The sequence below is a fragment of the Fulmarus glacialis genome, unplaced genomic scaffold, assembly GCF_000690835.1.
Source record: "Fulmarus glacialis isolate BGI_N327 unplaced genomic scaffold, ASM69083v1 scaffold29129, whole genome shotgun sequence".
NCBI classification, from domain to species: Eukaryota; Metazoa; Chordata; class Aves; order Procellariiformes; family Procellariidae; genus Fulmarus; species Fulmarus glacialis.
The window spans coordinates 7,671-34,607 of record NW_009235674.1 but is presented as its reverse complement, the minus strand read 5'-3'; the positions used below and the strand labels follow the sequence as shown (position 1 = coordinate 34,607).

At 37.7% G+C, this 26,937-nt stretch overlaps 1 protein-coding gene across 1 annotated transcript; it reads right to left on the bottom strand.

The window, feature by feature from the left end:
- Positions 1 to 5,111: 5,111 nt before the first annotated feature.
- On the bottom strand, positions 5,112 to 26,688 carry TRDMT1 (tRNA aspartic acid methyltransferase 1; the record flags this gene model as incomplete). Its single annotated transcript, XM_009586115.1, has 11 exons — positions 5,112 to 5,888; positions 10,290 to 10,419; positions 11,421 to 11,478; positions 15,560 to 15,930; positions 16,420 to 16,503; positions 17,416 to 17,485; positions 19,035 to 19,100; positions 22,884 to 22,955; positions 24,434 to 24,510; positions 26,160 to 26,275; positions 26,604 to 26,688. Coding segments are annotated over 11 exons (1,230 nt in total), but the record flags the coding sequence as incomplete, so codon positions are not given.
- Positions 26,689 to 26,937: the final 249 nt, after the last annotated feature.

The window sequence follows — 26,937 nt, the reverse complement described above, 5'->3', positions numbered from 1 at the left end:
TGTTACCTCCATGGTACAAATGTGCAAATTGCTGGTGTAAACAATGCTCTGTATTGAATTCAGCACTTTCAGTGCGTCCCTATAGACAACACCACTAAGCTGGTATTAGGCCCTATACGGAGGATCAACAACCACAAGGTTTACATCAAAAAGGGGTGACTCTGAAAAATATTGTTCCCCTTTCTGTCCCTTACCTATAACCAGCCATCATCGCTTCCTTCCTTCTCTGTACTTGTGTCTGGAGAGTTTTGTGGCCGCAGCACCTTCCCCAGGGGCTGCAGCAGCTGCAAGGCTCCATTTCCCACACCACTCCTTAAGGATTTCTTTTACTTCTCAGCATACTGCCCTCTGACACCTGCTTAAGATTTTGTTCCCTCAACACAGTTGATTAAGTTAATAAGTTACGTGCTGATGAAGTTAAACTAACTGGCCAGGAAATCCAGGTTTTTCAGTTTTTAATAGCAAATAACAGAGAGATGAGTTTTGATTTAGTTAGCTACTTCAGCTGGAATTGATCTACTGTCCCAATTCTCCCTGGGTTCCTTTATCACAATGAAGGCAGTTATAACATATATTAGTTTTTTAGTTTCATTATGAGACTTGTATTTTGGTTCCTCTGTCTTTCTGATTTTTCTTCCTACACATGTTGTTTCTACAAACCACCAACCACTTCGATGCTTCCTATTTTCTGTTTCATGCTTTTTGGAAATTAGGTTCATGAAAAGTTTCCAGTCAGTTACATTGGTTTTGTTCTTTTCTATTGATTATTCCAGTCCTTTTAGCACATTCCAATTGCTTTAATGTACACTGGTTATTTTTAGGGACTTCCATTTGCACAGTCACCCTTCTCCACTAATAACCCTAAAGCCATGAATGGACTTGGCTGCACAACCTCCCTCAGATTCGTTCTGTTCTGTACTGTCGGCTTTATCGAGAGGCTTAGATCTGAGATAAGGCCATAAATAATTTGCTGTGTATTGATGCTGTGATTACAAATATTGGCATTCTGTCACCATACAAATATAAGGAAGTAAGAGTGGTCATACTGGGTTAGAAAAAGATCCATCTAGGTCAGTACCCTGTCTCCAACAGCGGCCAAGAGCAGATAGGAAATGAAAGGTACACGAAGGGGCAAGCACATACGCTACCTCTCCTAGGTACTTCTCTTGGCCTCCATTTATTTTCAGCTTGGGGACTTCTTCAGCCAAAAGTCTACTTACTCAGTACTCTCAAAGGATTTTTCTTCCATGAACTTGTGCAGTCTTCTCCTGACTCTTCCCCATTCTTCACCTTACAACACACATACAATGAATGAGTAACACCACGTGGTAAGTAAGATCAATATACAGTCAAAATGCCACTCAGAAATACTAATTCTGAGTAGAATCCCATTTTTAAGTGTAATATTTATAAACAGAATGGGATTAGTTTCTTTTTTTAAATATGTACAGGGCAAACATTTGAACTAATCAAGACTATTTATTACTGTCTAGGTATGAGAAAAAATATTAGCACCATCAATGTGCTTTGCTTCCAAATGCCAGGTTGTAATTTAAAAATGTTTGAGTTACAACAGCCCAGTGCATGGACAAAAGCACAAGACAAACATGCTCTCAACAAAGCTGGGATTTCAGGATGTATTCCTGTGCTTAAAATCAGAGACGCTCCCCACTGGAGATGTCAGGGACTTCTTAGCTGCAGAGTTTTCTGAATCCCAGTGAAGGGTACCCAGCCAGAGCGGCCACCTGGAATTCCCTCTAACAACACTCCCTCACTAAAAGTGGTGCATTCCACTCAATTTTGGCCCCTCCAACTCTGCTTCTTGCTTCATCAGAGCTTTTACCAAAAGATCCCTTGTCCGTGCTTCCTCCCACTGTCTAAAGGACCAGGTGGAGGAAAATCAAAGAGAACAACTCAGTTGTCTTGTCTTCACAGGTGGCTGCCTGGTCATCTAAGGCCACATATTTCTTTTCTTCAAGAGCTATATAAATTCCCCAACCCTTGTAATCAAATAAAGATAAAAATAACATAAATCTCTTCATTATCTTCACAATAACATCTGAATTGACATACTATCATTACTCAATACTTCATTTTCCCTGGTGTCTTGAATATCAGTTATCTATTCAAACAAGTTGTTACTAAACAAGCATAAACTTCCCCTAATGAGGCTGTAACACTAGAATACTCATGTTTGCACAGGCAACAGGAAAACGGTTACTGGAATTCATTTTGGGCTCTATGCCTACTTTCTTATACTTTCACATTATTTTTCTGCGGATATTTCTTTGACCATTTCTACTTTATACACTATTTATATAAGACTGCCCAGAAATGCCTAGTGTTCTTAACCAATTATTACTTTGTCTCCTCCAAATCCTTACTAATATGGCATATTCTTTAAACACCAAGCAAAAAAAAATACACGGCGCACATATGTGGTTTCAAATATCTAAGAGGCAAAATATATTAAAGTGCTAAGGGAAAGCAATATAATTCAGTATGAATAGCAAGCAAACAGAAGAGAGAAATCAAAGGGTGAGCTGAGAATGAATATTTGCTACATTTTCTATTTATTTTAGAAACATGTGACAACTGCTAAAACAGAATTGTACAGTCATCGAAGCATTGGACCTGTTCAGATTTCTATTGAGATGTCTCTTTAGAAAACAAAATGGGCTTACCCATGACTAAGTTTTAAGACATTTGATAGCGTCACAGATCAATGTTTTTCCAGCCTGTAACACACAGATTCCTGACGATCCTTATACTTGTCCTAAGAGGGTCAGCAAAAGGTAAGATAATAATGCCTGTGGGCAGGAGCCTTACATTCACCACATGGAAGGATGCACCTCCACTGGAAAATTTTGAGCTCATGGATCAAAAAATATTCAAAGCCACTGCATTAAACAAATGGTATTTTAGTAACTTCACTGCTACCCAGGTTTCTTCATGAGTATAGGGAATCCCTAGGTTAACTCAGATAAAAACAAGCTTATGTAGGTAAGACATTCTGTAAGGCAACCAGCAGGCTTCAAAAATGACTGCATAAATATGACACCACCAAATATGACATTCTTTTTCTCAGTGGAGCTTCTCGAGTTTGAGGGAATGCAACCACATCATCTCACTCAGATAATGAAATGTGTTTCAGATGCGCAGAATAAGTGAGCTACAAAACCAAAAATTAGATTCTGGAAATCTCCCTCCATTTCCAGAGCTGTCTTCCAGGCTTCACCCATTTACCTTTCAGCTGCTTTTGTAATCACATTTCATTGCTGTGAAAATGCTTAAGCTGAAGTTGCAAAGTGCAGCACTGATGTAGGCTGCAAAGCACTCATGATTAGGAGACGTGATCATCAAGAGAGGTCAAGCAGGTGCAACCCAACAGAGCTCAGTAAACGAGTCTATTAACGACAAACAGATGGGATAAGAAGCAGCCACTCAATTTAGCTGCACTAGTATTACAGGGTTAGCAGGGGTAAAATATACAAATACATATTTACAACTCTGAAATCTGTTCTTTCAAAATATCTCCTTCAGAAACAGCTCTGATTAGCAAACAGATTTCAGTCTTCACAATCACATTGAATTAAAATGCACTGTCAATATGTAACAGGCTGTATTGCTGTATCAGTTTTAGGTGCAGCTAGATAACTTTCAATTTACACGTTAATACTGCTTCCTTATGAGTAGCATATTAATCATTAAAACATGTTTTACAGATTAAGGAATTGAAAACAAATTGAAAATTGTTAACAGTAATATTTTTCCAAATATTATTATAGTGAGGCAAAATGAACAGACTATTTACATGGTTTAGCAAAAAGAAATCCCAATTTATACATAAAACTGATCTCCTTTGTTTTCATTTCAATGTTTGGATCATGTTAGATAGCAACAGATCTTCCTATTATCATGTTTCTCCCAAGAACAAGACCATATAGCTACTAGTTACTGATCTGGCTGACAGATCAGTAACAACCATGTAAACAGGTAACTATGGTTCATAACACTGTCAAAAATACACTTGCTCTTTGCAGTTTAGTAGTAGAAACAGCCTAAAATTAGTCTAGTACTTTTTTGCCATTACAGTACTACAAGAGACCAAGTAAAGATAGAGGCCAACCTCATCCTTCTCTACAGCCTAGTCCAGAGCTCTTTTAGGAGAATCCATTTCCATTTCTCTTTGATAGCTGGAACAACCCAAGTGGTCCAAATGCTCTTAGGGAGTAAGACAGGCTGAAGTAGGTCAACCCAAGCTTTTCCTGGTTTAACAGTCTAGAAGCAGCATGCAAATCAAGACTGAAGAAGAAATACACAAGGAGTCAGCATAAGATAAAGTACAGCACAAAACAACAATACCAAGCTCATTTTCTTTTTCAGGAGGACTACAGCAGATGAGAACAGCTGCAGTATCTCTACAGCAGCCCTGTTCTCTAGAGTCTTTAGTTTTTCCTGCATTACCAAGCCTAGATGCAATACACCATGACTGTTCCTATGGCATCCCATAGGAAAACAAACAAACAAACAAACAATCAGTCTTTTCAGGATTGGCAGCTTTGACAACTTACTGCTTTGGTGCACAGGAACTATGACCAAACTAAGAAACCCTTCAGTTTTGGGACACACCAGCTCCCTAATGGATGCTTACTAAGTGTCACCTCACCTCTTCCTCCCTCAAGCTGTTTTTTCTCTAGATACCAATATAATACTACCTGTAAGTAAAAATAACAACTGGAACATGTGCTTCTTTAGGTGGCTTTCAGTTTTCCCATAGTTTTCTCTATTGCTTCAGAGATATTAAACTCACAAGACGATGATTAAAAAAAACATTCAGTCCAGCCCTACGAGATGGTGTACAGCTGTCTCTGTATGGCCAGATGCAGTGGTTTCATCCCAGCCTACACTCCTAATCCTAGTACTACTATTAAGTTTCGTGAATCAATCTTCAGAAGTCCATATAGTTTTTCTCCAGTCCTTGTGCCATAGGAACCTAGACATGGAGCTTTTAAATTTTTTTGTCTTTTATGTGTAGGTCTTTGGTAGGAGCAATGATCTTATCCTGAGTAATGTAAGTGAGAACAGAAAGAGACAAGTTATTGTCAGGGTTGTGATAATCTTGAAATATTTTTATTCAGCTGCACCTAAACAAATCATTCCAGACAGATACAGTTGGGTTCCAGAAACCTACAAGTATTTAGAGAGGATGAGACATATAGACTGATATAGCATAAACTAAGGATGACACTGTGTCTTCTTAAAAATTATATACAAAATATTGAATTTAATAGTTTCATTAGCTACAAAAAACACATCAAAATTTCAGATCATATATACAATAAATCTTTTAAGAATGGATCACTGATATTTACAGATGAAGACATTTTACTTGCAGAACTTGGTCTCTGCACTTAATTAAAACAGCTGTGACATTTACAGCCTTTTTATACTGTACTGAGAAGATGGTTTTAAGATAAAATAAAATAGTCTTATCCATTTTCATTGAGGTATATGTAAATGCTGCTCTTTTTCTCATTTTGCAAACTAAAAAGGACATTTAAATACAGCAATTAAGTCCTGGAAACTTCCATTTAAATAAAACACCTCTACAGTGCAAATCCACCATAAAAGCAAGGTATTAAAAGTATGTCAGAACTGTTCAGCAAAATGTCTGGACAGATATTTCAGTAAGCTATGATTTTTGTTCAGTTGCCATCAGCTTTCTCTTGAAAGATGGAAGTATTTTCTGTCACCAGTCCATACTCATTAGATTCAGGTTCTAAATTATCCAAGTAGAATGGAGATCAATTTTGCCACTACATGTACATTGAGGCTGTTTCCCAGGAGACGGTAGCATTGCTTTGTTGTTATTTTGTCAGGAAAGCCTAAAACAAAAACATATAGTGCAATGTCATTAGTCTAGGTTTGTTCCTAGCTTTTAGTCTACTCCTTTTTCCCCGTGAACTGTTCTTAATGCAGTTATCACAGGTTGCAGCAGGGTTCACCCCCACCTAAAATTCACAAAGTTACAAAAATAATTCCCAACCAGTTCATTGGATTTGGATCAGTTCTTCCATTAGCAGTACTGCCATCCCTAACGTTTAACAAGAAGCCTCAAAACAGTGCTCTATCGTGTAACTAATGCCGATCTACCTTCTGTTCATATAGCATCCAGCAGTCTCAGGGAGGGGCAGCAGCACCTAAAACACTGCACAACCACTACTCCAGAGAACATCCAGAGAGGAACGTGGCCATGGCAGAAAGAAAATGTGATGATTCTGCAGATGAACTAAACTGCATTTCTCAATAAGCTTTGTATTGTACTTCCAATCTGAGTCCCTCTAACCAGTTGAGGCAAATCAAATGAGTCTCTTGGTGCAATATACCACCAGTACGGATTAAGCTATGAGCAAGGCTTATTCAGTGAGTGATCAAGCAGCTGAACAATTTCCCATGTAATTCAATGCTGACCCTATCAAATGCACTCAGAAATACAGACAGCATCTGAAATGTCCTTCACATGGTAAGTGCATGGACTGACAGAAAGGAGGCCCAGAAAAAATTAAACTGGTCCAGGTATTGTGAAAGGGCTGTGTTGTGTATTGAGCGTACAAAGGTGACGAAGCTTCTGAGAATAAAGAAGTTGCCACCAGCCAGCTGGTCTGCTTTAACTGTCCTTTCTTGCACTCTTAGCTTACCCCAGCTGTGAGCTAAAGCACATTTGCTTCAACTGGAGTGGAAGATGAACAGCAGTGGTGATTCAACCTTTAGGGTCATTTGCTAAACTGCTGAAACTTGATCACATCCAATTATTTGATCATTCCCCAAGAAGAAAACCTAACTTTGAGCCCAAGGTCATCACCACCCAGATCAGCTTTGATGCATAAACACATTTCTGTGCAAGTAGTGATATATATGCTCTGAAGTTTTCACAGCACTTCAGAAAAATCCTCTTCCAGGCATTGCTCAGGAGAGAACATGGTTGAACAGTTGCTGAGCCAAAGGTGGAAAGCTGAGGAGGAGGTGTCTGGGAGGAGTTGTTCCATCCTTCTCTGCCAGTTATTAATGCCTCGAATGTGGACTGCTTCGGTAAACACATCTTCTGCCAGCTCCATCCACTCTGCCCAGCTTCCTGGCATCCACATTTGGGCAACCGTTCTTCCCTCTTTGGAACAATCACTTGCACTACCCCACACACTTCCTTAGATGGAGTTTTCACATTAAATCACTGAATAAGGTACGGAATCTACACTTTAAAAGAGTATATAAAAATAAATATGTATTTATCCACACACACACACATGCACATGCACTTATAGCCCAAGAAGCTTATCTGAACCCAGTAAATTTCAGAGTTTCTCCTTCTGCCTCTTGGCAACTTGAAAGCCTGAATTAATTTTCTTCCTTTATTCCAAGCCTCCTCCATCTGCCTGTTAACATTATCTTGTACCTTCTATCTTCTCGGCTCAAGAGTAGCCTGCATCAGAAGGACAGATTTAAGAACTCATAGTATGCTGGCACTTGCTGCACAGCTCTCACTGTATTGTTTAGGTCATGCATGCTACTTGATGATGTTGCGGTCTTGGCAACATGCACTACCACATTGTGCTGGCTTTCCACTACACTGCCATTTGTTTCCTCATAGCTTACATACATCACTAACAGGAAAAATGGAAAAGGCATCCTGACATCACCCTTATGAAAGCAGGTCACAGGTGCACGAATGCTCCGATCACTTTTAATGATAATGTTGTGGGACCCACAGTAGCGACTGAGACAAACGACTGCAGTATTTCATTGATGTATAGTGCAATTACTATTTACACATTTAGATGTTAAAAGCACAAATAAATCTGTTAATGTTAAGAACAAACAATGATTTTAACTCTGGACCTCACATATTGGAAAAGGCCATCAATTTGTTAAAATATAGAACCATTTAGACACAGACATGTTTCTTCTGATAATACTGTAGCTGCAGCTAGTAATAGCATCTGTTACAAAGCTTCCTGACATTCTCTTCACTTCATTTTCAGTTTATAGTTTTCTCATTCTTTAGCTTCTTGGACCAACAACGTATTTGCAATGGGTACATCTCCAAGCTTTCTGTTGTTGAAAATTTCAGCCCAAATGTTGCTGTCACTACAGAACACAGGTGCAGAGAAATTATAGCACATTTCTCTCTGAAAATACCACACTTCACAATAATGACTTGAAATTTAACATGGGAGAAATGCTGTCAGGGAAACACCCTTTGCTGTAGCCATAAATATAGCAACTTTCGAAAACAACCATAGCTTGCAAATCCTCAAAAGAAATTTAAGACTACAGTACCTAATTCACCACAGATTTCAATCAGCCTAGAGCTGAGTAACACTTTTTTTTAAGTACAAAGTGGGAAATTTCTCAGATTAAACACAAAGGAAAGAAATGTTAGACTTGTGACTCAGCGCACTGGGAAAAGCTTGTTCTGCCTATGAATCAGCAGTCTATGCGAGAGGAAGCCACTGGTTGAGAGAGGCTTGTTTCACGTGTTGTGGAAGTTGGAAAAGTAGTACAGTGAGGCAGGGAACTGCAAGAACTGTAAAGAAGGTCCCATGATTAAGGTAGAAGGGTACTGCCCTCTGAGAAGTGGAATCTGTCCCTGTCCCTCCCTCCGCAGTTCCCAGGTGACAAAAGACAAGTTTGCTAAATGAGCACTTCATAGATGGTAATGATCTGGATGGTCCTCAAACTCAGAAGCCTGACTTGTCTTGAGAGTTCAGTTCTGGTTTGCAAAAATATTGAAGCTCACAGCTGTCCCTGAAGGTGAGCTCTGAACTGAGAAAGCATGGTATCATTACAAGCACTCTGAAATAGTAAAGGTCAGGTTTCACAGACTGATCCCTCTAAATTAATGCAGTCTTCCAAACATAAATATCTCCATTGTCTCAGTTCTCCCCCTGTAAAATACAAGCAATATTAACCCTACTACACCTCTCAGTGATGTTGCAAAGACTGATTTAACATTTGGAAAACACAAGCTGTATTTTAAAAAGAAGAGAAAACGGGCATTTCTCTGCTCAAAAGAGGTCTTGAACACCGTGATAAACCTATACAGGCCCAATCCAGCCCTGTTTAGCTCAGGTTCCTTTACATCAGCCTACATCAATATGGAACAGAGCTGTACTAAGAAAAAGGCTGTCTGCAAAAAGAACAAATCTATTAAAGAAGAGAGGCTATGAAAAAATCCTGCATGTCAGCATGTAACTCAACATAGCACACTCCTGCAAATACTCTTAAACAAGTAAGCTTAGTGCTGGCAACTCTAACGTTTGACTTTGCAACCTCAATAATGTTCTTTGAATGTAGTAATTTTGAATATAACTAAGTAATAAATGAGAAAACAAACTAAAACTGCAAAAGAAATAAATATATAAAAACTATTAGCACTCCTCAGAACTCTAAGTCACTGAGGAAGTCAAAGAAAAATATAGCAAATTACTCAAGGTCAGTGGTATCTTATTCTATGGATGCTTGTGTTGCTGAAAGACAGTAAATTGATCTGATGTGATGGCAGCAGGCCAAGCTCCTTCGCAGGTAGTAACAGCTACACTTTCTTGCCTGTCTTTCTTTACAAGGGGAATTCTGGTGAATTTATTTCAGGCTTAATTCTGGTTGACCTGAACTGGTATTGCTGAGTCTTGTTCCTTGACTCGCTCTTCTCTACAAAAACAGAAAATGAAGTAACGGACCAAGGGCTAAGATTGCCTTTTCTAGAAAATAGAGATGAGTTAAAAGATCATTAACTGAAGAGTTTGGTTACTCCTGAACAAAGAAGTATCTGTATCTTCTGAAATTCCGTTTCTGTCAGCAGCTGCAAATGTGCGGAAGGGAGAAATCAAGCAGCTCAAACACTGAGAACCACTAACAGACCTCCTAAACTGGCAGGGTATGTTGACTTACCACAGTTGTGAGTAATGCTGGCTGCTGAGTAAGTAAATAGTTTCAACATTAAACAAAGGTATTCTTTCATTGCCATTCAGTAATAGAGCATTTTCTCATGCCAGAACTTTTTTCTTAGTTTATGAAGATAAACGTAACCACAGAAGCTGGCTCTTATAAATATAAAAAACTAGTGGAAATTCAGAGAAATTCAGAGTTTGCCAAATAACAAGAATCAATCATAAGAATTCAGCAGTCTAAAAAAAAAAACCTGCAAAATAAAAAGCGATTAGTCCTCAGTAAAAAAACATTATTGGCATATCTGAAGAATGATGTAGAAATGGATACTTTGCAGCACATACCAAATTCCAGAGGGAATCCATGAAGATTCGCTATTTCTCTTGGAGTAAAGTACCTCAGTTTTAGTGTTGACAATTTCATAAGCTTCTCTTCTTCTGGTAACTCCTCAATGCGTTTAAACACTGATTCAAGCTATGAAGAACATCCAAAACAACAGGTATCACCGATGCAGGCCAAATATGTAAAATTTAACACTCACATCTTAACAGAATATTTCTTTGATTATCACAGTGCCAAAGAAAATAGTGTGTTTTGCCTGAAAGTATGATTGATGTTGTATTTTTGCAGCCAATACCTCAACACATGGACTTGCAAGAAAGAAATCAATGTTGCCATGAGGGCATTCATCATTTCTTCCTCCAGTTACAAGCTATACCAATACTTAATGAGGCAATCAAAGGACTATAAACATTTGTTAATGATAGGATAGTGACTTAATACAACTCAGTAGCAGACCATCCACACAAATTAAGCTGTATGGATGTAGCTGTTCTAAAACATTCGCTTTGACATTATCCTGAGTTCCAAAGCTGCATTCTTCTTATGCTTAGAAATGCCATATATTAGTGAACAGCACAGAAGTGCAGGAGGCTGTGCTTGTGTACAAAACAGGCTTTGTGAAAAGTATCTTTGAATGATGATTCACCAATACATTTATTTTTACCTTCCCCAATGCCAAAACATCACTTTGTGGTGAACTCAGTATAAACAGTAGAACTTTTCAAAATACTATGTCTTCCCAGATAAATAATACTTTTGAAATTCAAACATGCTAAACATTTGAAAATATTTATTGGATAATCTGTGTATAAAAAATGGCCCTACATTCACAACACTGTACTGTAGTTTACCCATAGAATTAGTAATTTTTAATGTTTTCACACACCCTGTGAAACCTCTGTATGACACTACAGAGAATAAAATACTAGCAACTCATATTCTCCACAGAGAGAGGCACACATATAATCTTGATTTAAATAAACTGTTGTTTAGGAATGTGAAGTAAATCAATTGGAAACTCACTTGCCATGAAATTTTAGTTTTAAAAGCTTTTTTGTTATAATATTCAGAATAACAAAGCAGAAGACAGAAAAAAACAAGTCATTCTCATATATTAGTCTACTCATTCTTACCTGTACATCTCCTGCTGTCTGCAGAACTGAGCCTGTCCCTTCTACATAGTGTCCATACCTTGACAACAATTAACAATCTTAAATTAATATTTTCATTGGACCTCATAGTACTGACAACTGCAAAGATGCAGGGAGGTTACTTAGGTTCCTTTGCTTTGATTAACAAATCACCTCCTGGATAGATAAAGCAAAAGGCCTTGTTATTAACAATGTTAACCCTTGGAGTGCAGTAGCCTCTAAACACGCTCTTTGGGGATGAGTCTGCAATCAATGCACAAGGGTTTATCCACACTAATGTCTTATATAAGGCAACTAGGCAACTATACAAGGCCAAGGAATTCAAGCATAGCATCATCAGAAAGGGCCATCTACATTGCACAAACCAATTTTACATTAAGGGAAAATGTTTTAAAGGCTAAATGGCCCCAGGGGTTCAAATCAGCTCTCTGTATTCAAAGAAGGACAATTAGTGTGAGCCTTCAGCTTTTATATCAATCCATTAGGAACAAAGTGGTTCAGTCAGGTTTAACTTTTGGTTGCTTGTGGATTTTCCATAGAGGGAAGGGATAGGGGATGGCCAGGCATCTATGCAGAGCAGTAGAAGAAAGAAAGAAAAAGAAGAAAATGTAAGCAAACTTACATTCTAAAACCATATGATAGCTTTTTTGGATGCTTTGTGGTCGATTGCATAACAACATATTTACTCTGTAGTCTCTTCCAGGCTACCACTTAAATGTAATTATGGGCTTTCAGAAACATGCTCTGCTGGTCTAACTATGATAGTATTTGAACATCTTGAACAGAAAGAGACTGAGTCAAGTCAACAGATGGCTTTTGCACAGTGGAAGAGCTTCAGAAGATCCCCTGCATTAGAGCGATGTGGTCTGCATCCACCATTAACAGATACTATTCTCTAGTTTTATCTGTGCATCTGTAAAGTCAGTTGTAAAGGTCTTTTGCTCCATTTGGGGCCCATTCTAAAGGAAGGCGCTGGAACAATTTTTGTTTCAAGCCTTTCTAATTCCACAATGAATAACGGAATAGTCTCCCTTCAGCACAGACACAATGACCCAGTAGGGCACAATCTTGAGAATTTCTTCTTCAGTCAGAAAAGCTTGCGAGTAGTTCTGCCAGTATCAGTGAGAGCAACACTCATTTTAAAATAAAGTGCTTGCAAATCTTCCTTAGGATCAGAACAAAAGGCCCTAAACACTGATACAGATTAAAAACACATGGAATCGAACCGTGTTGTAAACACGTCACCTTTAATTGGTTAGTTGCATTCTGAAAATTCCCTAATACCACGTTTAACAATGTAACACACATAGCACTAAGGAATCCTGATCTTCTTACGTAGCATCTGATCGTATTTCAGATGAATGTATCTGAGCCAAAATAAATACATGAGGATAAATTTCAAGTGGTATTTTAGAGTTTTATTGGGGGAAAAGAATCTTTTAATAGGATCCATGTTATATAAAATACTTCAGTCTAAATAACTGGCACTAGAGTACAGAACTCCTCACAAAAATAATCCAGTTGGTGTAAAAGTGGTTTGGGGGCGGGGAGGGGGAAGGGTGATTGGTTTTTTAACACAAACGTGGGCAGATGGCCAATGTTAGCTGGATTGTTATTAATTATTATTGCAGCTGCTGACTACAGAAAAATTAACATTCCTACCTTAGACTCAGAACATAATTAAAGATGGGATTTTTTGCCACAGTAAAAAACGACACATTGATTTTCTGACATTTGATTACCAGTTATAATGAAAGAATCTGGCTTAAGAAATTACAGTCTTAAATTTTCAGCTGACTCAAGATTTCCCCCCCCCCTTTATTTCTGAAAGCTTTCCAAAAAACCCTCTTAGTTTCATACACATTACATATTTTTTCATACATATTATTTCTGGCTATATTGTCCCCTATACTATGACTAAGAAAAAGGTAATTTCCACAATGCTAGAGAGAGTTTCTGTAACTAATATTACACTATTTTAGAAGGTATTGCTTCTCTTGTCAATAGCATATCAAGAACTTACAAGTAACTCCGGAATGATTATATCTAAAGAAGTCGTTTTCATTTGCTCCGTCCTTTAAAATGGACAATTTCATCTCAGAACTTCAGTCACCACAAACATACTCCTAAGAGAAACCATGGTGTTTGTAGTCTCAAGGAACTCAGCAATCATTTTCCAATTGCCTAGCAGTCCAAGGTCAGAAGGGAACACAGGATCATCTGCTTGATCTCTCACGCATCACAGGCCGTTACATTTTGCCCTATACTCCACCAAAGCCTTTCAGAAGACATACTGGTATGACAAATGCAAAAGGCAAAAAACACTGATGAAGTATCAGTGTCTGAGATCCCTGAATTAGCAAGGACTGGAGAAGGCATACCCAGATTACCCTCATCACACGAACCTTGCTGGAAATATCTGAAGATCAGTCAGAACTGAGGGAAATTTTTCTCCCAGTCTCAAAGCTGATGAACAGTATGACTTGTAAGAAAGACATCAGACAGGCATCTCAGCAGAAGGATTCTCTGCACTACTTGGGAGTACTGTTCTGTACTTGGAGTGCTGTTCTGCTCCATTCAGTGTCCTCTTTCGTAAATCTGATGCTTCGGAGAAAGGTAAAAACAGAACTCCTAGAACACATACAGCAGCAACTTATTCTTGGCCTCAGAACGTGTCCTGGATGAAGCCTGAGATGTTGATTATAATCTTTCTCTTAATGCAGAGCTGTAAATTGTATGACCACATTGAGAACCATGTTGGAAACCTTCCTTCCTAAGGGCTCTTAAAAAAGGGAACAAAGACGGTAAATCAGATTCCTACATTTTGAGCCAAGAAGAACTACCACAACTATCTGGCCTGGCTCCTTCCACATCAGCAGAAGGGCAACAGTCACGTTCCATGTCAGATTTCCTACCACTATATATAAAGACTTCATAAGAACTACTCAGGAGCCTCATTCAATGTGATTTTGATAAACATGACCACAAACTACCATGATGAATTCTAGTGAAACCACAAGTGGCCAATTTATTTTTGATGACACTTAAGGCATACATGATATACATAAGAGATGATTCTGGCCTAAGGTTTTTATTTGACTATTCTAGTTAAGAAACAGATCCCATGAGATGCTGACTCTCCCACAACTCAAAAAAGTGAGGACAGAAAAGGTATATGTCAATGAAAGCTGGGGGAAGGGCTTTTCTGTTGCACAAATTTTGAACTTTTGAAGTTCTACCTCTTCTCAGGCTTTTTATCGTCAAAAAGTTGAAATCACAAAATTTGCAGGAACTCTGTCCATCTGGCAGTCTAATTTCTACTAATTAAAAAAAGAAGTTATAATTAGCTTTAACTCATCAACTAAACCATTTTGTTGAAACATTCTGAGAATTCCAAAAAAACAATCTAATTTGAAAAATTCACCAATATTAACATTTCCCACAAACATCCAGGCTCCAACCGGCATTTTCCAATACAAATGCATTCAGTGGAAAAGCTCCTGACTGATTGTCTGCGGGGTTTCAGAACACTCAACAACTTCCGGCAGTCAAACTTAAAATTGCAAAGCACAAATCAGAAAACTACTAGACAGAAAAGCACTGATGTTCTGTTCCATCAAATATGATTTGTAATGCAGCAACCTAACTGGTTTTATGACATATGGCCAATCCACAGCTATTCTGACCTACACAGCTGAAAAATCCAAGAAATCAATAAAATGTACAGTGGAGACAGTTTTAATGAGGAATGGATCTATCATGCATGACACTTTGTAACTTCACTGAGCAATATAAAAAAATTCATTAATGAATCAGTACTATACCAGTCTACTGGAACCATATTTCCGCAGGGGTAATTAAGCTTCTGTGAAGGTCAACAACAAATGGCACTGTCTTTTGTGAATGCCTTTTTGGAGTGGGCACATGATGTTCTGCCAGACAGATTCTCATGCTGGCATTCCACTGGTCCAGGAAGCACACTATATAAGGAGATTTTTTTTTTTTTCCAGAGGCCTGGGTTTTTTTAATGAAATGGCTCTCCTTGTTCTTACAGTACACAAGCAAAAACACACTTAAAGTTTCAGGACATGATTCAGCAAGACATCTTCTTCGCAACTTACCCTTTTGTAAAGCATGTGGATCTCCGGCAGGTGGGCTTAACAATGTCTAACAAGAAAGCATAGCGCAGTAAGGACTTTGGTGGTAAGAAATACTGACTCATTTCTTCATTTTCCTCTTCCAAGAAATCTTTTAGCATTTGAATAGAGGAATCATTGTCCTGACCATGTTTCCTTTCAATTTCTTCTACTGTTTCAAGCTTAAAAAGAAAGGCCCCTTTTGGTAAACTCTTCTTGCTCCTGCAATCAGGACCAATGTTTGGATCCAGATTCTTCTCTTCAGCAGACAAGGAAGAACTAGCTTCACCCACTTTGTCAGTGACTTTGTCCTTGAATAAGTCTTCTAGATCCTGACCTGGGAATCTTGTCAATATCTAAGAACAAATTGTGAGAAAAAAATTGAAGAATTGCATTTGATAAACAACTTGACAGCAGACTCTGCAGTGAGTAAAAAAACCTGCAAAGATGCTCAGAATAAAGCAAGTAACCATTCAATGTTATTTTCATTAAGGTTTCAAAAAATGTTAGCATCAAGATGATGCTAACCAGCAATGACGTCAGGAACAACCACAGATAACTGCCTTTGCAAAAAGACCTTTCCAAGGGTGTGAAAAAGGCAGCAGAATGCATTGTTTTCTCACCCACTATCAGCCACTGTCCCCCAACAGTTTAAAGCCATCTAAGCCACTGGCATGCATTGCAGTCCTTAGAAAACTCCAGGCCGAAAAAGAGAGACAAAATTTAACTTCTCTGTTGCTATCACTTATCCCTTTCTCCATTCCTCAACACACACTACTAAACTGAAAATTTAACCCTCAATCTTCATGAAACAAAGCAAATTCAAGCAACACTAATAGACTCACCTGACCAGGAACTTGAAAGGAAAATGGTTCTTGGTGAAGCTTTGCAATTAGAAAATATCGCAGCCTAGAATTGGGAATGCCAAGCTGTAAGCAAAATCCACAAGCCTTTAGTCCATGTGATAAAGAGAGAAAAAGTGGTCTATAGTGTCATACAAATTATCTACCATTATACACAGTAATAGAACTATGCCACACTAATATATTTTGCAACATCACAGATATCAGTATTAACGGATAATACCTAAACACTTATAACTTCCATACCTATGTATTTTCATGGAAACAAGCAGGGAATTATTCTTTGTACCTCATGGTTTTTAGTTTCTCTGTAAATGAATAGGAATGTAAATATGCGAGGCAAGAAGAAAAACAACATGCATCACGATTTCTTGGGACAGGTACTATCTGTTTTCTATAAAAAAGCAAAAAGGTGTCTCCTTGCCTTTCCGAACAAGGAATTGTAAGACATCTAACAATGAAACAAATGCACCAAAACTGGTTTTCAAGCTACCCTCTATCAGCTTCTCTCAGATATGTACAGTACTTCGCTGATTCCATTTAGTCTTGCACAGTCTGAAATCTCTCTCAACTCTTTTTTCAGTCGCCAGGGAAACATGCAAACAAAGCCCCTCCTCCCACAAATGACACAGTCACATTTTCTGTGCTGGGAAATTCACAGGCATCAGCACTTCTGAAGCAATGAGGCTCCTGCAGGGAAAACCAGCTTCCTGGACATGGTGTAAATTCATGCCTTCTTAAAAAATATCAAATGGTAGCAAAGCAATATGGGAACTAGGATCTGAACAATAACATCAGTATTATTATGACAGCATACTGATAAAAAATCAGAAGTTATGCCAGATGGTTTTCTCATTCAGAAGAACATCTTCAGCTCTGGGCATGACTCTTTTCTAATACAATAGATCATTTCCAAATGTTCTTAGGCTCACTGCAGTTTGAAAAGTTAAATAATATTAGAGCAATTTTAGTACTCACACAGGTTGGAGACAAGAGAAATTCTTGATATTTAAATCCACATGTTTCTAGTGTTTGCAAAAGTTCATTTCTGGCAGTGAAAAGAATCAAAAAGCAATTACTTCCTTCATACAACCTTTAGGCCCTTTTTTATCCTAAATAAAAACACATTAAATGCAACACCTTAAGTACCAAGACATTCAGCACATTCAGTGAAAGAATTGGACAGAGAACTACAGATATGAAGTCATCCATTTCTGAACTTGAGGAGACAACATACAAAGTTCAGTGTTACTGTAGCCAAAAATTACTCTTACACATTCACAGGTATCTCACATCTACTTCGGTGCAAACACCCCTTCAAAAAATATCCCATCTCTAGGAGAGTACTTAATGTGTCAACAAGGAAAATAATCAGAGGGCAAAACATTCTCTTTGTTGTGAATTATAAAACAGGAGGTTTAAACCACTACAAATAGCTCACTACTTCCTCTGTTCACACACATGGCATCAGCTACGCTTAACAAAAGGGCTACCTCAAGGCATGACGAAAATTGGTGGCTTTTATAATAACAGTGAGGTAGGACTGTATTTTATAAACAATGGAAAATCACTGAAATAGAAATCTTCATAAAAAGACTTGTCTTTTTGATTCCATGCAGACTGCACTAGGCTGGAACTATAGAAAAAGCACGAGCTGTGACCTATACCTAGCACTGTGTGTGACACTGCATCCCAAGTGTCAGAAGAGAAAGCAAGTGTTCTGACTGGGGTGTTTTCTGAACTACAGCTTGTTCCAAACACTGGCCAACAAGGCATAGCCTAGGGAATTGCAGGGTCTACAGCAGCAGCCTGCACCTTCAACAAAGTGTTCAAGTGTTCACAGAGGACTGCTGCACACTTAACCAGTGAGAGAGCTGAACATATCTCCCAGCTGCCTGCCATATTCATTAAGGAGCATGATATGCACAGTGGCTGCTCTCTTGGTGCTTTAAGGAATGCTATGGAAAGATCCTACTTTATTACAGCAAGAAATGAGAAGGAAGACCGCAACCCCCTGTCTCCTGCTTTGCCCACAAGAGAGGAGAATGCTCCTGCTGTCATTAGATAACCTTATTGACAACTTTCCTCTTCCACATTTCAGAAGAAGATTACATACAGTCTTCATACTGTATCTCTGGACCATTTGATGGCAACCCTGAACCAGTGATAATCCACTATCAACAAAGGTACTGAAGAAAGCCCCTATACTGTACTGTGATCTTAACACAGGATACCATGAGCTCCTGTCATGGATAAAAACCCAAAACCTCTGAGTGCTATACCTATTGTTATTTTTCTTTGAAAATTAATATTGACCCTTTCTAAAGGACACAGGATCATCAAATAAGATCAATGGAGGCAACTTGTTATAACATCTTTTATCTGCTTAGAGAAAGAAAGAGTTATTTAGCAAGTTCCTTTCACAACCTAAGATTTTCATTCCTAAATTAAAACAGTATGTTTAACTCACAGCTGCTAGCTGTCCCATCTCATTCTATTTTGTTAACTTAAATTCTAGGAAAAAAAAAATCCTGCCTTCCCCTTCTACAGAAAATGTCCTTTATTAAAAACTAAAACCTGCATAAATTAGACTTTACCTTGCAGAAGAGGATTCAAATCCTTTAACATTTTCTAAAAGTAGGTATTTCGGAAGCTTCTGGAGCCTACAAGTTAAAAAAAAAAAAGATCAACAAATCAGAGTAACAAGATGTAAACAACATTATATTCATCCACAGATTTGTTTAGCTACAAGAAAGATCAAAGTATTTCCACATCATGCTAGCTGTTGAAGTTTAGCATCCTTAAAAAAATGTACCTCAACTTTCAAGATTGCCTAGATCAAATAATTCCCAAGTGAATTTAAAATGTGGACTGCTGGTAATTGTAAAAAACAACAAAAAACACTTATGGATGTTCAGATGGACTGCTGTACCCTCCTGTACCCCATGCATGTACTTCTGAAAATGCTTACCACTGTTCATTTCCTAAAGCATAATATGATTATTCAACAGATTGAGTTTGTAATAGGAAAGATAGTTGTTGGTGGAAAAAAGATCACTATTTAGCCATTGAACAGAAAACTTTTGTTTTAAAGTGCTTAAACCCGAAATTAATGTCAAAATGTCACATCAACTTTAGTGATAACACATCAGAACCAGTAACCACCTAATTGCTTTAAGAAATACGACATGTTTAGAGCTCAAACTGCAGACATTCTCAATTTTCTATACTTAACTTCTTCATTTTGATGGGGGGCGGGGGAAGGAGGCGGCTGATGTTTGGCAAGATCAGTGCAGAGGTTTGGAAATAGGCTCATTCCAAAAACAGCATATTAAACCTCTGGAGAAAGGAGCATGCCCAAACTGTGCCAGGGACCATTCTAACAATTTATAAGCATAGATGATTCAGATTCAAGTCTCTGGGAACATTCCCTGGCACTGATTAATTCTCTAGTAAGGCTAATGTAGACATAGGATGTCAGCCACACATTGGTATCTCAGAAGAGCATATAGAAACAGGATACTAATGCCACCAGACAGCAGCTCCATGCTTATTTAAATCTGTAAGTGACTTTGGACTTCCACTGGTACAAATCACAGCAGAATTTGTTTTAACATGTTCTTAACTATCATCAGTTAAAGACATTCACATGAAGAATTAAAGAACTAAAGCGTTTCACAAGAAATTGGAAAATGTACAAGATACTATGTCAATTTAAAAATACTAAAAATAATAGTGAAAAAAAAATACTGAACTGAAAAAAGCAGCAGCAGCCAAATTCCCTGCAGAGGAATCGAGACTATATCTGTTGGTATGTTTACCCACGCTCAACATCATCATCACCTACTATGAAACTTATTTTTAAAGTAATGAATCCAGAGCACAGCCTGAAATGCAAGAGCTCATACAGGATCAACAGATCACAAGACAAGTAATCACTATACAAAGAGTATGTGTTAAGTACTTGGCAGGTATTAACATTACAAATGTATCTGTAAAAGTAGCACTTTGACGTCTTAGCATCAGATTTCCCTGGGTTATGGCTTGGACACGATAGACAGTATCTGGACCATCTAGGTCAGACTTTGTTTGCCCCCTGGGTGCTCCAAGGATTTCCCAGGTCTTTCCAGATCTTGAAATTATCCTTTCCATATCTCTAATATTTGTCTTCCCAAGCTATCTTTGAGCCTCATTTCAGCAACATTTCATTATAAAAGGCTGAACGTGAAATAGGAACAGCCAAGGGATGAGAAATTATTTTATAGTTTCCATAAACTGAATGCATGCCGTACCAATTTAGAACGCAAAGTGATAATTCCTATATTAAGAATTTCCCTTTTTTGGGCTGAAATACTCCATACTCAATGTCTGGCAAACATGTCATATCCAGAAAACACACAAACACTATCTCAGTAAAACATAAATCTATTGGAACTGAGAAACTCTGCAGAAGCCACCACCTTGAACGTATTACAGACTGCTTACAGTAAGTACTGCCTCAAGAAACAACCTGCCCAAGGGAGATAAGAGACGTCAGCAGGGTCTCATGGGGTGTTGAGATAAAGTGCCACAGCCAAGCCCAGCTCCTTTGCATCATCGTGACGAAAAACATATGTCCTGCAGTGTCTAAAGCTTTGGTTTTGAAAAGGAAAAGCTTCTGCCCTTTATCCAGCTAAGCCCACAGCAACCAAGAAGCAACCTTTCCATATTAATGCACAACAGTGTCCCAAAAGCAGCCCAGCCTCTTAACTGTGTCTCAGTTTAATGGAAAGGAATACTGAGGTCAGGATTCTCGTAAGGATAAGGAAGGTACTATTATTCTGACAAATTATTAACTTATACACTATCTGCTGTTTTTAATTTATCATTTTGAAAGGTCAGTCTGCAGGACTGAGTTACATTCCGTGTTCCAGAAAAGACATCCTTTGCAACTTCTGGAAACCCACGTTATCTCCCTATTTTTGTGCCTCTGCTAGAAGCGGGGGAGTAATAATAATCCTTCTTTTTACCTATTAATTGTCTAACTTACTAGGCTACAGAATCTGTATTGCGTTCCATTTTGTGTTCTCTGCCACAGATTTCTTAGGCAATCCCAGCCAAGTCACTCAGCCCTTCTGTGTCTGTGTTCTCTATCTGCTGATGACAAGGGCAAAGAGGTGGTCCCATTTAATGTTGCTCACTGCAAAAAAGTTGTTTCTGGAAGAACGATGAAGACCTTCTTCTCGCAGTATAACAGCAGTTTGAAAGAAAGCCTATTATTGGTACTGGTTTCCTTCTGTGCAGTCAGCATTCATTTAAAAAAAAAAAAATTAAGAAAAAAAGAACGCCAGCCAGACTTTTTTTCGTCCTCCTCCAACTCTGAAAGCAAGATTAACCAATGAAAGAATATACAGAGAGCAGCTGTCTCAGTCTCCAGCAGAAGCAAGACTGCCAGGTAAGCATCTGGTGGACTGTAACTAATGCAAATTCCGAGGCTCATACCAACTGATGCCCAATGGACATCTCATTCCAGTAGCAGAGATTTCTGCTGGATAACCTCCCTGAGCAACTGCTTGCTTCACTTCCCCAGGAAGGGTTCTTACAGTGCTATACATCTCTTCCCAAAAAAGACTACAAGCATTACCTGGTGCTGATTTTAACACTCTCAGAAAGAACAATTTAGGTCAGCAAAAACCACTTTGTTTGGATTTACTGTTTCAAAATTTAATGCATAAATAATACAAATAATTATGGCTATTTTATTAGGAACTGGGGTCTGACCAGGCAAAAATGATAGATGAACACAAAGACAAGGGCACTGTTCAGACAGTGCAGTGCTATTCAAATTTTTTAGTATTACTACTTAAAACAAGAGATTGTACTACAAACCAAAAATAGACAAGCTGCCCCAAGATATCTAGAAGCAGCACCAAAAAGACAGAATAGACACTTTAAGAAAGAATAGAAGTGAATGGAAGATGTATATTGTAGTGTGCAGTCAATAACATATTTAAACAAACTCTTTCAAATGTTACCTATTCAAAAGGTGACTAAATGTTGAATCAAAGCTTTTTCAACCTGGTATTTCAAACAATTTTCACGTTTCCATGATGCCCATTAGCAAACTATTATATTACCTGCTCCTGCTTCTAAATAAAGTCAGTGCAAGTTTGATGTTGAACTGAAAATAAATAACTCAATTTGTTTCATTTATGATATAGCCACAGTTTAAACAGATACACAATAAAAAAGAAAACCAAACAATGAAAGCATACAGTAACTATGAGATGATAATGGCATTAGTAAAATACAAGTATTTAAGTTATATATGATCACGTGAAAACAAACAAGTAATACTACACAATACTAATAGTATTAACATTATAGATGACTTGTCTCGCTGCAATATAAAACACCTACTTAGTTACATCAAAGGCTTAAGAACTGAGGTAGAAGTTCATTTATACCTTGGGAGAATATCAAGGATATAGAGAAAGCTCTTTGTCCGTGGATCAGATACATCACCTTGCAGGCCAATTCTAAGAAAGAATAACGAAACACCTGTATATTACTTGGCGCAGACTGACATTTGACTTGCATTTTTCTACAGAATGCTGACACTTTTTGCTTTGAGTTTCAAAAAGGGATTCTGCAAAAGCATTGTGTATAGACATGAGGACCTGCTCACAGAGGCAGTGTCCTAAGAAATGCTCTAAGGAATGAAAGTCTGCCCTGCAATCTATCAGCTCACAGCGAGGTTAAAATTGAAGCTTCAGTAATGAAACCCACTCCCCAGTCTGCAAAGCATTTAGCATTCTGGTCTTGTCCAGCAAACCCCTTGAACGTACTTGGCTCTGAAAGAACAAAAAAAAAAAAACCCACTGAAGTTCCTGGGAATACCAAGCTATTTTATATTGAATATATTAAATTATTTCTATGAATTAAAGCCTCAGTGCTCACCATTTTGCAGGATTGAGCCCCATATGAATAACTTTGTAACATTAAACTGGACAGCTCATGAGGTTATAAAAACAATAACATAACAGAACGATTCCAGGCCAGTGTTCCTCTAACTTATACTTGTATTAGCTCTTAAAAAGAACAAAGCCTTCGTAGAAAACGTTTAGCATGTCTCTACTTTAATTAGTCATACAAAGATTTTTTTTTCAAGGTATTATAAAAGAAAAAACTTTGAACGAATGATCCCTATACACATCATAGGTTTGCACAAATACGTTTTTATAGATCAGCACCACTTCGGAGGGATTTCTTTTTAATCTTAGAGCATTCATTGAGATATACTTTCTTACACAAGCAGTTTCATCACCATCAACAGAATTTTTCATGAAGCTACTACTTTGCATGAGTACAGTTACTAGAATCTTACCTCCACTGGTCACTGCTGTCAAACTATATGAATCTGAAACTAACCTGACAAGTAACATCACAGTTAAGTTCAGTTCTTGATTAGCAGATATTTCTCTATACCACCCACAAAATTATTTCAAAGCCATTATCCTCCTACTTTTGGCTAAAATACAAATATTCCTCAGAATAAACGACTTGTGTGCACGTGCAATTTTCAAAGTACAAATAAAAACAGATTACACTCTTAGTCTCAGGCAGAAGTAAGAAATTCCAATCCTCCTTCTGGATTTGCCCCAGAGAGAGATTAGATTGATACCTACAGGGAAACAAAGCACTCCGAAACAGTAAAATCTTCTAAATTCACTGTTAGAGGAACAATACAGTATGCAAAATAGGTGCTGTAAGAAGCTTACTTAATTTCAACTGAATTAAAATACACATTACAAGAAATGTGATCAAGAATTAAGATTCAAATTGCTGCATTTCTTCCACTTTAGTAAATCTCATGGTGAATAGGGTTACAACATTGTTGCTTAGGAAGAGAAAGATACACAGGTGAACGACACATTGCATCACTCTTGAAAACATTTCTCCTTTAACAGTACATACAGTAACAACTACACTTTTCTCCAAAGGTTGCTATATCTACCTTGTAAATGGCTGACAGGGAGGACTCATCAAAATCATATCAAAAGATAATCTGTCAAATTCTTTCAGTGGTATGCCCTGAATAAGGAAAAAAATAGAAGAATTTTGAGTGTTGTAAACTGTAGGAAATTCTCAAGTCATCTTGACCAAGCCATCCCTCTCACTTTCACTATATGCTTCATCTAGCAAAAAACTTGCTAATCTCCCATTTGACCTAATAATTTCATTCTTTTCTACCTTGGCTAACCATACAATGCAAATATACATTTGGTTGCTTTGAATATGAATCAAAAACACTAATGATGTTAGCATCTATACATAATCTTGAGGTTTTTATCTACTCATTCTTTCAGAAGAGGTGTAGTGGTTCTTTCAGTAGATCACATCAAAATACCAACTAGTTATTTCCTCCAAATAAAGTATCATTATTCAGATATGAAGACTGTACATTAAAAAAAAAAAAAAAATTAACATATCCAAAACAGGTGAAAAAATATTAGATCTTCTCAAAAGACAAAATATCTGAACAGAAAACTAGCTCAAGTGTTAACATGGTCATTTTTACAGGTCCAAACTGTGAGTTTTAACTCTTAGGAGCTCACTACCAATGCATCCTGTAAAGTTTACTTCATTTTAGTTTTTGCCAAGTAAAAATCCCTCAAAGATACTATACAGCTGAAAGCTCTACTCTGCAAAAATATTTCTGTTCAGAGAAGAATGAATTAGTGGCATGAAATAACTACACAGGTAGAAGTTCCTCTAGACTAATCTTAAGCAACACTAGATGGACAACATACTAAGAGGCCAAGAGGAGAGGAGAAAGATAATAATCAAGTAACTATGAGCTAGACAAAGAAATCACCACCTTACATATTTTGACAGACATCTGTAAAGCAAATGTAACATAACTGCCCATAGAAATAGACAAAAGCTGCTATTTTTCCAATAAATTTAAAGAAGGCCTTGCTGACTGTAATCTGCATATTTGTATTTTCCCATATAAAACTTCAAACTATCATTTAGCCTGTTATTATTGAGTACTGAATAAGCAGCTAACCTTTAGCCACCTGTTTAAGTTTTACTTAAGCTGGTGTCTTAAAACAAATTCAGTATCTTTTACTGTCATGTTGTAAAACTGTAAAAGAAGATTAAAAAGTGTACAGTAATTTCTAACTAAATCCAGGCAAAACCACATGCCTAGTTTGCCCCTCAATTATTAAAATAGAAGCCAGTTTTACCTAGTTCTTCTTCAAATAATTTGGAAGAGGGACAGAATTCCTAAAACGTTTGATGTACTGAGCCCACAAAAAGATTTAAGACTGTCCCATCCAGTATATTTTTTTGTGTTTTACTGAGCTCAACTATAACTATGAAATGAAGTCATGCCTCCAAGTAATTTAATTGAATTCTTTCAAAATACATGAAAATATTTTTTTAATCTAAAAGTATGATTTTTGTCATTCCTTTATTGCTGGTAAGCATTCCTCTTGACATTCATGTAACCCTTCTTGATGCAACAGTCAAGACTTTCAGGAAAAGACTCCAGTGTGAGTATCCCTCTAACTTCAACAAGCAACCACAGCACAAGAAATCAAAGTTATTTTAAAACTGCTCTATTCATAACAACAAATGAAATCTTTTTGTTTCTCTTATTAGTAACAAGGATAGTGAAGACAACTTACGTCTACAAATGCCAGACTAGAGCAAAAAAGACATTCATTACTCACCTCAATCGCCTTTGCCCATAATGGTGTGCTGGGAAAGTTGTGCTTATAAACTTCATTGGCAAGAGTGTTCACATCAACAGCAACAACAACTTCTGCAGACGTGCAGCTTTCTAAAATTAAAAAAAGAATTTGTAGCTTCTCTTTACTACTCTTGGAAAAATGCATCATTCAGCTGCATTACAGCTACGTTCAAAAGTAAAAGGGAAGTTACATGATCCAACTCTGCTGTGTTGCCGTTAAAACTTTACATGAAAAAAATACCATGTTTCTAATCATATGGCCAATACTTCCCTTCCTTATATGTCCAAAAATGAAAGCTAACTGCGCACTTCTTAATTTGTAGGTACAGTCACACATAAACTCCAAACAGGGCGCATCTCTACAATGTTCCCACCTGCACTCAGTTGGTCTCTGTGGCCACCAAGTTCCTTAGCTACAGGAACGGAGCCTGAGTCAACCCGCCCAGCCCCGCTACCGCTGCCTGAGATTCTCCAGCCACTGACAACTTACAGGAACTAAATGTGTTATCCTAGAAGTATACCACTTCTCATTGTGAAAAAATGGCACCAATAAATATGTTTGAGGTACGTCTACTCTTGCAATAAAACTTCAACAAGTTGCCTGAAAAACATTTGTGCTTATATTCCAATAAAAGCTTGGGCCTCGAACCCAACTGCTGCCTCCTTTCGGTTCAAGGTCCCCAAAATACCAAATGCTTTGAAAGACAAGATTTGGCAGCTCCTCTTCTCTTGAGATCAAAGGAAGTACTTCTGCACAC